Source organism: Aquarana catesbeiana, linkage group LG01 (genome assembly GCF_042186555.1).
Source record: "Aquarana catesbeiana isolate 2022-GZ linkage group LG01, ASM4218655v1, whole genome shotgun sequence".
Lineage (NCBI taxonomy): Eukaryota > Metazoa > Chordata > Amphibia > Anura > Ranidae > Aquarana > Aquarana catesbeiana.
This window is the reverse complement of record NC_133324.1, coordinates 126,963,238-126,980,847: the sequence shown is the minus strand read 5'-3', so window position 1 is coordinate 126,980,847 and position 17,610 is coordinate 126,963,238. Positions and strand designations below refer to the sequence as shown.

Here is a 17,610-nt window from a genome sequence, read left to right as displayed (position 1 = left end):
AATTTCTTTCCTGCAAGCGTTTGTTGTATGTTTTACTCCATAACTTTTTGTAAATGTGGACTGCGATGCCTGGCTTCATTTGAGAAAGACACAGCACTGGCGCTGGATTCACATCTGCATTCAGCACTGGTTTGTACTTAACCTTAGAGTAGCAACCAAAAAGTGATCATTTCTCAGCAGTTTTTTTTTTTTCACAGGAATAGTTATCGTGGAGTGTCATGGGGTGGTTGCTAGGCAACATGAGTGGATATATTAGGAGTGGTTCACGACCTTGCACTTCTTACTGTTCTGATATATGTATCCTTCTGTAGTGTGGGTGGTGCACCTGTTCTAATTTAAACCCTGCAGGGGGAAACCGGCAAAGCTGAAATATCGCTTTAACTTTTTATTTTTCTGTACGCGATTATTCATCATTTCAGTGTAAAATATTCTGCACAAATATTAATAAATCATATAGAAAAATAATCACTTTCCCTATCTTTGAATACTATTTACATATGGCGGAGATTAGGCTTTGAAGCTGCAAAGCACAACCTGCCTGCACCTATTGCTGTGGAGGAAATTAAAGTATATCAGTGTGCATTATAATGTATCTATCCTTTCTGTTCTCGCTTCACAGATCGCTCTGAGGGACCCGGTACATGCAGTGTCACTACAGCAGTTTGTCTATGAAAAACTAAAAGCACAGCAGGAATTGCTGGGGGATGAAGGATTCCGATCTCTAATGGAAACAGTAGACACAGAAATCGTCAATCAGCTGCAAGAATTCTTACAGGGGTTCTGATATGACTTACAACAAAATTTGTTACAAAATTGTTTAAAAAAGAGACATATTTGTTTTGAAGAAAAATACTTTTTGCAAACAGTTATTTTGGTTTGATTAAACATTGAACTAATTAAAAAAAGTTTTAGTAATTATTTGATATTATTGATATATTTGGTTGATATGGTGTATTTTTTTTCATGGCGTTCACTTCATGTAATAATACCAGATAACAGATTTCCATAACTATTAAAATAAAATAAAAATTCTAGTTATCACTAAAAAATGTTTTATGATTTATGATTTCTTGGATATTTTTCAAGAAAAATGAATAACACAAAAATGTTTCTTTCACTCATGTTTAGTGTTTGGCTGAAGCCATTTATTATCATTCAACTGTGTTTACTCTTTGCAACATAATGGCAACAGAAACTACCCAAATGTCCCTGATCAAAAGTTTACATACCCCAGTTCTTAATACCGTGTATTGCCCCCTTTAACATCAATGACAGCTTGAAGTCTTTTGTGGATGAGGCTCTTTATCATCTCTGATGGCAAAACAGCCAATTCCTCTTGGCAAAAAGTCTCCAGTTCCTGTAAATTCTTGGGCTGTCTTGCATGAACTGCATGTTTGAGATCACCCCAGAGTGGCTCAATGATATTGAGGTCAAGAGACTGAGATGGCTACTCCAGAACCTTCACTTTATTGTGCTGTAGCCAATGACAGGTCGACTTGGCCTTGTGTTCTGGATCATTGTCATGTTGGAATGTACAAGTACGTCCCATGCACAGCTTCCTGGCTGATGAATGCAAATGTTCCTCCAGTATTTTTTGATAACATACTGCATTCATCTTGCAACAATTTTGACCAAATTTCCTGTGCCTTTGTAGCTCACACATCCCCAAAACATCAGCGGTCCACCTCCATACCTTTCATCATAAACCTTGTTGACTCCTCTCCAAATGTAGCTTTTATGGCTGTGGCCAAAAAGCTCAATTTTGGTCTCATCACTCCAAATGACTTTGTGTCAGAAGGTCTGAGGCTTGTCTCTGTGCTGTTTGGCATATTGAAAGCAGGCTACTTTGTGGCACTTGCGTAGTAATGGCTTTCTTCTGACAACTCGACCATGCAGCCCATCTTTCTTCCAGTGCCTCCTTATTGTGCATCTTGAAACAGCCACACCACATGTTTTCAGAGTCCTGTATTTCACCTGAAGTTATTTGTGGGTTTTTCTTTGCATCCTGAACAATTTTCCTGGCAGTTGTGGCTGAAATTTTAGTTGGTCTACCTGACCGTGGTTTGATTTCAACAGAACCCCTCATTTTCCACTTCTTGATTAGAGTTTGAACACTGCTGATTGGTATTCTCAATTCCTTGGATATCTTTTTATAACCCTTTTCTGTTTTATACAGTTCAACTACCTTTTCCCGCAGATCCTTTGACAATTCTTTTGCTTTCCCCATGACTCAGAATCCAGAAATATCAGTGCAGCACTGGATGAAAGATGCAAGGGTCTGTCAGGAGTCCAGAAACTCATTGACCTTTTATACACACAAATTACAAGCAATTGTGTGCATGTTATCAGGCCAAAATCACCAGGTTATGTAAACTTTTGATCAGGGTCATTTGGGTAGTTTTTGTTGCCATTATGATTTAAAAAGTGTAAACACAGTTGTTTAATAATAAATGGCTTAAGCCAAACATTAACCATGAGTGAAAGAAATGTTTTTGTGTTATCATTCATATTCTCTGAAAAATGGCCAAGAAATCATAAATTCTGCCAAGGTATGTAAACCTTTGAGCACCACTGTACCTGGTCTGTCATAGCATCCCTTCACCGGGGGAACTTTTTAGCCTCTGTGCATATCGAGGATGCGTATTTGCATGTCCTCATCTTTCCAGCACTTTAATGCAGATTCTGATTGACAACATGGCATGGATAGTCCAGACTTTAAGGTCTGATGGAATCCTGAACCTTTAGAAGTCAGCGTTGGAACTGACACTTCTCTTAGTGTATCTGGATCCTATCCTAGACACAGCTTAAGCCACAAGAAAAACGTCTAATTCCATCTGATTCTGCATGAGAGTCCTGGGCCTGATGGTAGCCTCCTTCAAGGCAATTCCATTGACTGTGTTCCACTCCAGACCACCCCTACAATTTAACTTTTTGTCATAATGGGACAAATTGGTACAGTCTCTAGACAAAGCAACTCACTGACAACAAAGTCCAGTTATATCTGGCCTGATGGCTCAGGAATCCAGATCTGAAGTTGGGGAAATCCTTTCAATGTCTTGGAAGATCCTCACAATGGATGGAAGCCTTAAGGACTGGGGAGGAGTGCAGGGGAAATGTAATCTCCAGATCAACATTCTGGCACTCCAAGCAATTTGGTTGCCCCTACAATGCTGGACCTCCTGGCTAGGGGCACAATCCAGATTTAGTCAGACAAGGCCATTGCAGTGGCATATATCAACCATCAGGGTGACACAGAAGTCTTTCCGCGGCCAGAGAAGTAGAGAGGATTCTATCATGGGCAGAACTTCACATTTCCAGCCCTGTCTACTGCAGGCAAACTATTTCAGCCAGCAGTACCTGAGCCTGGGAGAAAGGTCCCTTCACCAGGAAGTGTTTCAGGATCTGTATCACAGGTAGGGGATGCAGGACATGAACCTAGTTTGTTCAACCACAAACTAGAGAGGTTTTTCTTCAGGTGCAGAGACTCTCAAGAAGAAGCCATGGATGCTCTGTGGGATCAGTACAAATTGATCTATGCCTCCTTCTAAAATATCTCCCTCGTCGGTTTTGCAGCATCAGGATGGAGGGCACTCCCAATCTGTTAAACGCTTTACTGTTGAAACTTACTCTACTAGATCTGTGATCTTCTGTGTATATGTTCTCATGCTAATATGATGCCTGCTTTGGGTATAAGGTCTTTTAGGCAGCTATTTTAACTGCTGGCAGTCCTCAGTCCCATTGTTTTGTTATGTTGGCCAGTTAGTGTTTTGTTACTGTTGCTTTAGTTAGTCTGCTTTTGTCTGTCCCTCTTATCTCTGACTCCTATGTCCCCCAAAGAATGAGAAAGAAAATGGGATTTTTGTGTGTAGCCAGATACAGGCTACTAAGAAATGGAGAAGAGGAGTCGTTACCAAAAAGGAATCCTAAAATTATAGGGGGATCATCCTACCTGTTAAAGAGCAGATTATTTTGGTACCTAGGCCTGGACCGGGACATAAAATGGACCTGGGCAATTTAGACTGACCGGCCAAATTTTTCAGGGACCAGGGCGGCTGGAGGTTTGCATGACGGGATATTCATAGAGTCGGTCCTCTGCACTGCAATGTAAAGGGGCACTGCGATATAAAGAGGACTGCACTGTGAAGGGGCACTGTAATAATTACATTACATTACAGTACCCCTAGCAATCACAGTACCCCTTGCAGTCATGCTCTCTGCCTTTCCTGCACAGTCCTACTTTTGGCAGAGCAGAGGCAGGATTCAGCCTATGTGTCCTCCAGTTTTAATTTTGGCAGCAAATTTCGATTTAGTTTTAGTCCCATTTTAGTCTTCTACAATTGTTTTAGTTTTAGTCGTATTTAGTCGACTAAATTTCCAGTACATTTTAGTCGACTAAAATGTCCTACGTTTTTAGTCGTCTAAAATCTCTTGTACATTTTAGTTGACTAAAACTAATTTTAGTCGTCTAAAATCGAATGGGTGTAATTAAATTGTACAAATTAAATTGTAATGCATTAGTTAAACTTTCTCTACTATTTCCAAACTCATTATATACTGCTGGAGTGAAAAATCTCATATGTTATTATTTAAGGTATTGACGTATGAACATGCACTACAGACCAGTGTTAATATTGAAGTCAAATTTCAATTTAGTTTTAGTCTTAGTCTTTTTACTAAAATGCCGTTTTATTTTTAGTCATCTCAATTGTTTGTTTTAGTCGTATTTTAGTTGACGAAATTAACACTGGTGTCCTGTCTCCTGCCCGCCGCCAATGTCATTCTATCAGCAGGGCAGGGGGCGGGAGGAGCTGCAGATCTGGATCATATGAACAAGTGGGTGATTACCTGCTTGTCATAATGAAGAGACTCCCATTCTCTGTGCAGATCTCTAGCTCCTCCCACCCCCTGCTCTGCTGATAAGGATGGCATTGTTGGGGTGGGAGAGGAGACACAGGTATAACGGGAGGTGAGCAGAAACTGCGGCCTGTGTTAGCCATGCCTGGAACATGGTCGCTGCTTACCTTCTGCTGTGAGGCCCAGTCATCAACAGGCCACGTACCGGTCCATGGCCCAGGGGTTGGGGACCCCTACATTAGCCATCTCTTGTTAGGACATGCGGTAAATGCCTGGTGTGCCCTATGACCAGTCTGGGACTTTTGGGCCCTGTAGTCCCACAGTTAACACTCACTAAAAACCCTTGGATTTATTTGAAACTGCAAATCCTAGGAAGCCAAATAAACAGGGGATTTGGGGAAAGTATATAAATTTGACTGGAACTGGTGGGCTCACTCTGTTAGCTCTGGGACATCCACAGGGTTGGTTAGACACTGCCATTCTTATTTATTTTCTAAATCAATAACTAGTCATTGAGAATTCTTATGAAAAAATGTGCAAGTTTGCGAATCCACAAACTAACAGACATAAGTGTATTCCATTTACAGTCACTTTAATGTAAAGTGGCCCATCCCTCCTCAGTGGTCCCCTATGCTCTTTTGAAACTCTGACAGAAGAGGGCATGCTGTACTACCAAGATACATCCCTGAAATTGCAGGAATATATCTGTCTGGCCAGATAGTGTATAAAACAAAAAGTGTCTGCCTTTCCTACACTGACATACAACTGTATACATGTCCCTGTGATTGATCCAATAAATTGGTTTCCAGTAACAAAACCAATATAGCAGATTGTATGTCCTGAATTTGATTTCTCTGCTAGAAACCCAATACAAAAAATTTGCAATAGTGTAAATCTTCTTTAATATATGGCAGGTTTCACAAGTTTAACTTTTGCCCTCTCCAAGTGTTATCGCTTGGATTTTGGATTATTCGCCTACCGGGCAGTGTGGGCCCCCCATACATGTTAGGCTCTATAGTGGGTGTATCTTCTACTACTGTAGTTTTGCCCCATGTATATTTTCTGGCGCGTTTTTAATAAAAGTAACATATAACTCTTGTACTATTATTTATATCCCCTGATTATTATAATTATGTAGGCACTGTAGTTACTGACATACATTTGTGAAACTTGGTAGGAAAGCTTAGAAGAAATTCATGCACATTCAGAGTACAGATCAATTCACTGTTAAAGGTCCTCTGTATAAAGCAATAGGAATCTTTTGTTCCCTTTTTAGTAAAATGTTCAAACATCTCCTGGATGTATAAGTTTTAATAGCAAATAAGGTATTGAAAGGGGGTTGACACAGGCATGAAAGAAATGGAAATGTATTGTTTTCAGGTGCCAGTCTTTCATCCTGTGGAAGATAGTGGCTTGGATTGCATGGGTCATTATAGATAGATGCCACTTCATTGTGCTTCCTTTATGGCCATACAGATTCTGGTGTGTTTTGATGCTGAAAGTTTTATATATTTCACTTTTTTATTTTTTATTTTTATAGTAATTTCAGAATCCTGACAAATCACTGAAAGTTTAGCACCAACCCTTTTTGTCTTCTTTCACACTGCAAATTAACAACACTGCTGTCTTTCTCCACTGACTATGTATACCTTATCTGATAAATCCACAGGGAACCACATCCATGCATTACCTAAATGTACCCCCAAACCTCCCTCTCCCTTCTAAATCATGTCTCAGCTTTATTTTATTTTTTTCCTTTACTATGTTCCTGTAGGGATAAACAGCTTTCAATATCCTCTGTGAGATCATCACCGGGCTTCTAAATCAATGTGAGGCAGCTTCTGGGAGGTTAGTTCCTATTAAGGTGGGCACACACCCAAATTATCTCCCAAGAGCACTTTCCCTACATAGTGTGTGGCGTTCGGAAATCAATGCAGAGGAAATCAATGCTGGGCAAAAAATCAATGTAAGTTCTGAAGTCCATCAGGCAAGGCCAACAACGCTAGTTGAGAGGAATTGTGTTGTCAGCACAAAGAGAAAGTTAAAGTTCACCTTTAAGTTCATCTTTAAAATAATAATAAATACACATATTTTTTGCAGGAAAAAAGTGTATTTGCCATTTTTTTTTACAGGAGCCTGCAAAGCATTCCACCTACATTCAGTGGATCAGGGGTGCAGTGCCAGGTCTCCCACAGTACACAGAACATGGAAATGCAATTATTTTAGTAAATACAAACTGCCAAATACCTTTTCTCATCAGCCATATATAGCAGTCTTATGACTTCTGTCAGTATCTGGTTAAAACTTGTAGGAGGAGTTTTCATTCTACTCTGACTGCCCTATGAGGCTGCAGGACCCCTAACCCTCTGTCTAGACAGTGCTGATTGGCTTTATGCCGATCACTTGCACTCTTCCAAGATAAAAAATAAAAAAACTCTCTTGCAATACACACCAAACTGAGCATGAACAAATTTGCCTCAAGGCTCTGTTCTATCAGCAAATAGATTGGGGACAATAAAAGAAGGGGGGATTAGAGAAGACTGGATCAAACAGCCTTTTTACACAATGCAGAGGATTAACCCCTTCGGTTCCACCTTGAGTAGGACAAGCATGCTTCACTGCTTATACAGACTGATTTTACTGTTGTGGGTTTAGTAACACTTTAAATGAGGGGAGCTTTGTACTGTTATAATTTAGTATTGATTTTCAATGTATGAAGAGCATATTAGTGTTAGCTGGCTACTGATGTTCGTGTATAGGGACCTTATATATAAGTAGCAGCACAGGAGTTCCACACTAAATAAAAGATGTTTATATATAGTAAGAGCTGTTTCTTCTGCTATTATATCTTATAGCTTCCTTTTTCTGCTGTCAAAGTTGTTATGGAAGCCATGTCTTCTGGCCCCATTGCTGGCCGGTAATCCTAGCCATGTAAACAAAGCAGCTGGGATGATTTTAATAAAAGACAGTGTGGGGATCCCCACGTCATTCTTACCAGGCCCTTCAGGAAATCCCTAACTATTTGTTTACAAAAGGAAGTAAAGTGGATGAAACTGTCAATTGGCAGCAACTGAACCACTTATCGATAGGCTCCTGTACATATACGTCGGCAGATGGATATCTCGGTAACGGCAGCAGCTGCTGCCACAACCGAGGTATCCATCTTTAGAGCCGGCGGTTCTGTTTACGATAATGGTGGTCTGTGCGGCGGATTCACCACAAGATCACTGTTATCGGCGGCGGGAGAGGTGCCACCCCCTCCCGCCGCTCTCCGCCGCTTACCGGAGCCGTCAGCAGCAGCGGAGGCGATCGGGACCTGTCCATGGCTGGGTATTGAGACGAGTGAGGGGACGATGGCCCCCACCCGTCGCCATACCATAGCAAGTTGGAAGTGACGCCAAAATGTCACTTCCGCTCATACGTCTTAAAGGGCCATTTTGCTGTTGTCATTTTTTCAAATGACAATTTTTTTTTTTTTTTTAAATTGCATTTAAGTCCAAATATGAGATTTGAGGTCTTTTTGACCCCAGATCTCATATTTAAGAGGTCCTGTCATGCTTTTTTTCTATTACAAGGGATGTTTTCAATCCTTGTAATAGGAATAAAAGTGACCCATTTTTTTTTTTTTAAACAGTGAAAAAATAAATAAAATCAAGTAAAATTAATAAGAAAAAAAAAAAAAAATTTTTTTAAACGTCGCCTATGGAGATTTTTAAGGGTAAAAGTTTGACACCATTCCACGAGCGGGCGCAATTTTGAAGCGTGACATGTTGGGTATCAATGTACTTGGCGTAACATTATCTTTCACAATATAAAAACAAATTGGGCTAACTTTATTGTTGTCTTATTTTTTTTCTTCAAAAAAAGTGTGCTTGTAAGACCGCTGTCTGTGTGAAAAAAAGTATTGCAATGACCGCCATTTTATTCTCTAGGGTGTTAGAAAAAAAAACAATATATAATGTTTGGGGGTTCTAAGTAATTTTCTAGCAAAAAAACAGTTTTAAACTTGTAAACACCACAATCTCAAAACAAGGCTGGTCTTTAAGTGGTTAAATGGCATGTTTTTTTTTCTCGTTTTTTTTTGTAAATGTCAGTTTTGCTGCAATAGGTTGCATCACAGATAGGTTCAGGGTATCCCACAGGAATGGCATTTTAAAAAATGTTGCACTCCCACCTGCCCTGGTGACACTTTAAGTTCTGAATGCTACGGGGGATGGGAGGAATCGGTGATCGTGTGACCACTATGATTGGCTGTCACAATGATCACATGATCATTCGTTCGGGACCAAGAGATGACTTTGACAGCTTGGTCTTGGAAGTGCATAGTGAGTGCACTTTCAGCACAGAAACAATGTCTGCCCAGTGATGCATATGTGTGGGTGATAAAGCCCACTCTTTTGCCTTGACTTCAATGGATTTCAGATTCAGCACCCAAACTTCTGTAATGTTTGCTGTACCTGCCTCAAACCGAACCCATTGCATTGGACTCATCGCTAATTATAAGTTATTTTGCTTTCCACTGCCATTTTCCACTTGGCAAAAAACACCTCCCACCAGAAAATGTGGAGGAAGGAAAAGCTTCTGCAGTTTTGGAGATATAGGACCACAAAAACATATTCCCTTATGCCTTAGTGGTTATCACTTTGTCTTGCATTACTGGGGTCCTTAGTTGTAATCCCAACCAGGACACTGTGGGTTTGCTCTGGGTACTCTGATTTCCTCCCACACCCCAAAGTTCTGCTGGTACGTTAAATGGCTCCTGTCTAAATCGGCCCTACCATGTATGCACATGAGATAAGGACCTTAGATTGTAAGCTCCTTGAGGGCAGGTGACTGATATTAATGTATACCATGTAAACCTCTATGTAAATTTTTTGCACTATATAAATATCTATAGTAAATAAAATAACAATCAGCTATTAGAACTAGTATAATCAGGAGTGTAACTAAAATTCAAGGAGTCCCAAACACAGCCTCTCTCTGTGACACCTGGCAATGTCAACTGGGACAATAGTTGTATTCATTCTAACATAAGGTATGTTTAAATCAAGGACAGGCAGCAAGAGAGCTGTTAACCTAGTCAGTACACAACTAGAGAGCAGTACTGTGTATAGAAGTTGCTAGAGAAGAGCAGCAGTGCAGGGAATTACCTTTTAACTTTAATTCTCCAGTTAGCTGCTTCCCAGCATTTTAGAACATCAACTGATCTTTGCTGGAATATAAAATGTTAGAGTTTAGGTGTAAATTCTAAATCCTGCAACCGTTTTATTACCCCAGCCAGCAAGTTCAGCATATAGAGTACTAGTACTGTAGATGCCACAGTTGGTTAGTGAATATTATATTATCAAAAGGATATGTAAGTTTATCTCTTTGAGTCTTTATCAAATGGTGGTGCAAGAAAGTAGAATCTTTTGGACTTTCTATGGTTGTTGTTGTCTATGCTTTTATTGAAAATTGTTTTATTCAATCTGCTTCCTATTATACAGTTGTGCTCAAAAGTTTACATACCCATGCAACAATCATGACATTTTTGCATTGATATTGAAAATATGACTGATCATGCCAAAAAACTGTTAGTGACCATGATTAGTAGTGATTAGTCAGTGATTATATGAAGATATTTAATATCACATTATTGTTTAGCTCCTTTTTAAATCATAATAACAGAAATCAGAAATCACCCAAATGGCCCTGATCAAAAGTTTACACCCCTGGAATGTTTGGCCTTGGTACAGACACACAAGATCACACACACAGGTTAAAATGGCAATTAAAAGTTCATTTCCCCCATCTGTGGCTTTTTAAATTGCAATTAGTGTATGTGTATTAATACTCAATGTCATTTACTATAGCGCCAATAAATGATCCTGCAGTATAAAATAGCACCCAATTATGGCCAATTAAGACTTCAACTCTCAAAAACTGGGCGCTAATGCAAATGGAAAGCATTGCTATTGCGGGCGAACATGCCTGTCAGATCACATGTGCTGGAATAGTGGAAGTCAATGGGGCTCGAACCTGCAAAATCCAAAGTTCTCACTGAAGGCTTATATGCAAGTTCATTGCCATAAAAAGTGTTTGGGGACCCGGGTCCTGCCCCAGGGGTCATGTATCAATTGGAAAAAATGTTTTTAAAACGGCTGTTTTTTCAGGAGCAGTGATTTTAATAATGCTTAAAGTGAAACAATAAAATAATAAAAATTAAAAATTCCTTTAAATATCGTGCCTAGGGGTGTCCTTAGTATGCCTGTAAAGTAGCGCATCTTTCCTGTGTTTATTACTGTATCGCAAAATTACATTTCTAAATGAAAAAATGTAATTTAAAATTGCTTGTGGCTGTAATGATTTGCCAGTTCCCGGCAATATAGAGTAAAAATCAAAGAAAAAAACAGCATGGGTTCCCCCCACCAGTTCATACCAGGTCCTCCAAGTCTGGTATGGATATTAAGGGGAACTCCACGTCAAAAATTTTAAAAAATGGCGAAGGGGTCCCCCCAAAATCCATACCAGACCCTTATACGAGCACGCAGACCTGGCAGGTCAGGAAAGGGGGGAACGAGTGAGTGCCCCCCCGAACCGTACCAGGCCACATGCCCTCAACATGGGGAGAGTGCTTTGGGGTCCCCCAAAACACTTTGTCTCCAACTTGTTGGAGAAAAGGGCCTCAACCCCACAACCCTTACCCGGTGGTTGTGGGGGTCTGCGGGCAGGGGGCTTACAGAATCTGAAAGCCCCCTTTAACAAGGGGGCCCCCAGATCCCAGGCCCCCCCTATGTGAATGGGTATCGGGTATTTTTTTAAAAATAAACCTAAAAATGCAGTGAAATGTGGCAAAGTACAATTCCTTTATTAAAAATGTCTTCTCCTCCCCCCCGCTTCTTCCTCTGGTATTCTCCATCTTCCTCTGGCTTCTTCCCCCGCTTCGTCCTCCGGTCTTTCTCCTCCGCCGCTCCGGCCACCGACCTGCTGAACATGAAAACACCAAAACCTCCTCCGATGCTGCGGCCATCTGATCTGTCTGCTTCCATAGTGCACATTTCATATATAACCCCACCCCATTGTGGGGTTATATAACCCCACCCCATTGTGACATCACTGACCCATCATGCCCCAGGCGGTGAATTCAAAAGGGGTGGGGTCTCAGAGTTACGTCATTCGCAGCATCGGAGGAGGTTCGTTTTTTGAATGTTCAGCAGGAGCAGGGGAAGAAGAAGCCGGAGGAAGATGGAGAAGACCGAAGGAAGAAGCAGAGGAAGAAGGAGAAAACTGAAGGAAGACCACAGGAAGATGGAGGAAGAAGCAGGGGAAAGAAGACATTTTTAATAAAGGAATTGTCAAAAACCGGCTATTGTTTTTTGTCACATTTCTCTAATTTTTTTTGGTGAATTTGTAGGGGTACAATGTACCCGATACCCATCAATATGGGGGGGGGGCAGGATCTGGGGGCCCCCTTGTAAAAGGGGGCTCCCAGATTCTGATAAGCCCCCCGCCCGCAGACCCTCACAACCACTGGTACGGGACAACCGTACCAGGCCACATGTTGAGGGCATGTGGCCTGGTACGGTTCAGGAGGGGGGATGCTCTCTCATCCCCCCTCTTTTCCTGCGGCCTGCCAGGTTGAGTGCTCAGATAAGGGTCTGGTATGGATTTTGGGGGGGACCCTCACGGAATTTTCTTTAAATTTTGGTGTGGAACGTCCCCTCCAGGTCCATACTAGACCCGAAGGGCCTGGTATAGACCTGGGGGGACCCCATGCAGTTTTTTTTAAATTTTTTTTTGGCTGGCATTTTTTTTACTTTCAGCGGGGAAACCGCTGACAGCTGATGACTTATTGGTTGTTAAAGATGCGGCGGCTGGCTTCCCGGCCCCCCGGTTAGCAACCAGCTATATACAGTGTTAAAATAAGAACCGCAAAACACATCAAAAATCTCATCACAAAGGCAACAGTTGCATTTTTGGTGCAGTTCCATTGAAATCTATTACCCGCAAATCACGTGAAAAAAGTCCCCGACCATTTCCAAAAACACACTGGCCGAAAAACACATAGATGTGAACTAGTACCATAGCAAACCATGTTAAATGGACTGTAGAGTGTTTCTGCAGACTGCAAAACGCACTAAAAAATGCATAGGTGTAAACCTAGGGTCAGGGCCAGTGCACACAGGAGTGATGCGGGAACCCTGCAAATCCAGCACTGGTTCCCACATCGCATACAACTTGCAGGCAGTTCACACTGCCATATGCGAACTGCTGGGAGTGTCAGTAGGAAGCCAATGACACCCCCAAATCAGTTCACATATCTCAGAGCGAACTGCAAATTCAGACAACACCCATGCAATCTGATTCTGCTGCGGACCAAAAAAAGGGTCTGGTGAGAGTTTGGTCCGAATGCGATGCAAATTCAACCATACAATCTGTATGGCTGAGTTTGCATCACACAGACATCGCATGTGATTTGCAGTGGGGGGCAAATCACATCCGACGTCGGACAGCACAGCAGGGCTCAGGGCCCGTTCACACTTGTGTGACTTGTCCTGCGACTCCTGTGTCCATAGACCTCAAGATTACACTAGCATTGCTTTAAATCACATTAAATTTGCGGCAAAATCACGTGACTTTCAGGTCGCACAATTGTGAAAGGGGCCTTATGGATCTCAAGTTGTATGAAAAGTCGGCCAAGTGTGAAAGGAACCTTATGAGATTCATTGATAACACCTTTGAATTAGGCCCCATTTGCACTTGTGGGACCAATGCCTGTGTAATCTTGCGGTATATGGACCTCAAGTCGCATCAAAGTCAAACCAAAGTAGTGCAGGGACGAATTTGACCCACTTGCAGGATGCACAAGTGAGAATAGTGCCTAATTCAAAGATATTATCCATGAATCTCATTCACACTGCTGCTACCTAAAAGTCACACTATTTTGGTGGCACTTTGCTGCTGCAACTTGGCCCCAACTTCTGGGAATGCCTGTGTAATATTGTACCCTATGTACCTCAAGTCACATGAAAGTCACTCCAAAGTAGTACAGGGACTACTTTGAAGTTGTTGCAACTTGAAGTAGCAGAGATATGAATGGTTATCATTGAGAATCAAGGGAAACTTGTCATGCAACTCGGAGGTCTAAATTTGCTGGAAAAGTCACCCAACTGTGAAACAAGTCATATATATTTTAATAGAAAGGAGCTCTCATTTATATTTGCATAGTCCTTACTGATTTACATCAGCAGAACAAATGTAGGAAGTGATGTGTGCACATGAGCCAGAAGCAAATGTGTGGTGATGCCAGACAAATCAATGAACCCCACCCACACCAAATCCAACTACCACATCCATCCCCACACTGAGTAAGCACAAGTACATATCCTACAATTACCCGGCAAATGAGCAGCACCTCCTCTTTGCTAAAGAGGGACCTGGCCATGTCCAACTAGATAGAGATCCTGCCCAGCACAGGAACTTCTGGATGAGTACAATGACTCATTTCAGGGTCAGAAGGTGAAACCATGCTCTTTTGATCATAGCTGTGTATATTTGATCGCAACCTTGATTAGATTTTTTTTTACTTTTGTTTATTTGCAGATATGCGAATCTGTATTTCTACATATGATATTTGAAGGTAAACTTAAGGGGTTCGATAAGAAATGGTGTCCCTGGGATAGCAGCACATGAATTGCAAAGGTCCAGTTTGATCCCTGGTTCACACTGACAGCGGGAGGAAATCGCGCAAGTTCAACTGAATTCACGCAATTTCATTCCTGCATGTCAGTCCCGACTGCAGGGGGGATTTCAGAGACATCTGTGCAGGTTTCTGCACTGATGTCAATAAAAATCACACCCTGAAGTTGGCAAAAAGTAGTACAGAAACTACGTTTGGAAATTGCGGCGCCACACCAATTAGAACGGTGCAATTGTCAAATCACATGTCAAATCGCACCAATGTGAACCAGGGCTGACACATACAAGACTGCCTATCCACCAGCTGAATTCATTACCTGCAATTCTCCACAGCTGTTATATATAAAGATTCCATCTTTACCATTTACTTGCAGTTGTGCTGAAGAGATTAGTTTTTTTGGTGCACAAATAGATATTATAAGATATAAAAGAAAGATATTGCACTTGCCCAAAATCACCACTCCCGAAACTAATTAAAAAGAAGAGAAAAAAAACACACACACAACAAACAAGCTCGTAATGTACTTTTATTTTATTTTGCCAGCAGAAACAAAATTATGTACATTCATTTACTAGCTTCAAAAAATATTCTACAGGATATATGGTGCTACATTTAGCAAAACAGTAAGCAATTGGGTCTTAAGGGCCCTGCTCAAAGGCGCTTACAATCTAAAATTTGTCTAAACCTTAGAGTGGACACATCTTTACTTTCAGTGTATAACGGGTAACATTTCATAGTACAACTCACCCACCAGCCCACATTTTTATCTGCAGGATTATAGAAACATACTTAAGTCATTATTGTTACAAAGCATTCCAACATAATATTTAAAAAGGCACAGATTCAATATAAAACACCCACCACCAGCCCACAATCCACACACATACATACATTGGTGAGTATGTTCTGCTGGAAGCTGCATTTCTGTGTACATGATTAAGCAATGAGATCAAAGATGCGAAGGTCGGCACATGCTCCCAAATCATGTTTGCATGGTCAGACAGGAACAATACACACACAACATTGAGAGCATGGCCACATAAACCCACTTTTGATGGAAAAAATGCACACGAATTTCAGCAAACAAACAACCCTAGTTGGGCGTTTGTCAATATGCACAATATCATTCCTTCTCCCCCACAAATCACAGCAAAAAACCTGGCCTTCTCAGGCCAAATGAACCCCCCCCCCCCCACTGCAGCCCTTAAAGCTGAATTCACACCTGAGCATTTCAAAGTCAGGCGTTTTTGCCACGATTTTGTACAGGTCACCAATGTAAAAGGCAGACAAACGCCTGTAATCTGTCCCAAAGTAGCTCATGTTCTTTTTTTTTTTAGGGCGTTTTTCAGGCATTTTGCTTCAGGTGACAAAACGCTCAGATGTGAGCAGGTGCAATTGAAATGAATGGGATTTTGCATGTTGGGCGTTTTACAGGCGTTTTACAAGCTGAAAATGCTCAGGTGTGAATGCAGCCTTATATAAGATAGGTTGTATTGTTAGCACACTGACACACACCCAACAGTATTTTTCAATCTGTCTCTTCATGTATGTCTAAAGTGACTGCACCTGATGAGCAGGAACACATAACACTTTTTGCAACTGTGTTAGCCCGTGGCTATGTGCATCAAATCTCCAACTACAAGAAAAGGTTAAAGTCCATTTGCATGCACAAAAACAAAGCAACAGTTTTCTAAGCATATGTACCTGTGCAGTGTAAACCCTACAATTTTAAATTTCCAAGTCCCTGGGCATGATTAGTGCTAACAAACATTAACATCAGTACCTGGCTGCAATGAGCTTCCAATCGAAAGTCCAAAACTAACTTTCTTACATTAGAGACTATTTCGACAGGAGACAAATAAAATACCAGCATGTCTTTGGATTGTGCTGAGAAACCCACACAGGGAAAACATATAATCTTCAACACAAGCATTGGCATGTTGGGGAATTGAACCAGCAACCCCCGTGCTGCTAGACAGAATTGCTACCCATTTAGCCAGCGGGCAGCCTCACACATGTTGTCTGCATCTCTGTGGTGTGAACCATCCCTAATTCCATAGCCATGCTCAGTGTCGCAAGCAATATACAATATATTGTCCAAAGTATTGGGAGACCTGCCTTTATACGCACATAAAATGTAATGGCATCTCAATCTTAGTCTGTAGGGGTCAAAATTCATTTGGCCCACCCTTTGCAGCTATAACAACTTCAACTCTTCTGGGAAGGGTGTCCACAAGGTTTAGGAGTGTGTCTATGGGAATGTTTGACCATTCTTCGTTAAGTGTATTTGTGAGGTCAGGCACTGATGTTGGACAAGGAGACCTGGCTTGCAGTCTCCTTTCTTATTCATCCCCAAGGTGTTCTGTTCTTTTGAGGTCAGGACTCTGTGCAGGCAAGTCCAGTTCCTCCACCCCAAACTCACTCATCCATGTCTTTATGGACCTTGCTTTGTGGTTAAGGGAACTCTTAAGGCATCAGCATACCAAGACATATTGGACAATTTCATGCTCCCAACTTTGTGGGAACAGTTTGGGGATGGCCCCTTCCTGTTCCAACATGACTGCACACCAGTGCACAAAGCAAGGTCCATAAAGACATGGGTGAGTGAGTTTGGGGTGGAGGAACTTGAATGGCCTGCACAGAGTCCTGACCTTAACCCAATAGAACACCCTTTGACTGAATTAGACCAGAGACTGCAAGCCAGGCCTTCTTATCCGACATCAGTGCCTGGCCCATAGACACACTAAACCTTGTGGACAGCCTTCCCAGAAGCTGTTCTAGCTGCAAAGGGTGGGCCATATCAAATTTTAACCCTACGGACTAATGCTTCGTACACATGGTCGGACATTGATCGGACATTCCGACAACAAAATCCATGGATTTTTTCCGACGGATGTTGGCTCAAACTTGTCTTGCATACACACGGTCACACAAAGTTGTCAGAAAATCCGATCATTCTGAACGCGGTGACGTAGAACACATACGTCGGGACTATAAACAGGGCAGTAGCCAATAGCTTTCATCTCTTTATTTATTCTGAGCATGCGTGGCACTTTGTGCGTCGGATTTGTGTACAC

At 41.6% G+C, this 17,610-nt stretch overlaps 1 protein-coding gene across 1 annotated transcript in view; it reads left to right on the top strand.

The window, feature by feature from the left end:
• The window catches only part of IPO11 (importin 11), a 677,548-nt gene extending 676,633 nt beyond the window's left edge, over positions 1 to 915 (top strand). Inside the window, 1 exon segment of the mRNA XM_073623616.1 lies at positions 620 to 915. Coding sequence (XP_073479717.1) covers positions 620 to 784 — 165 coding nt within the window. The 3' untranslated portion in view covers positions 785 to 915.
• Positions 916 to 17,610: the final 16,695 nt, after the last annotated feature.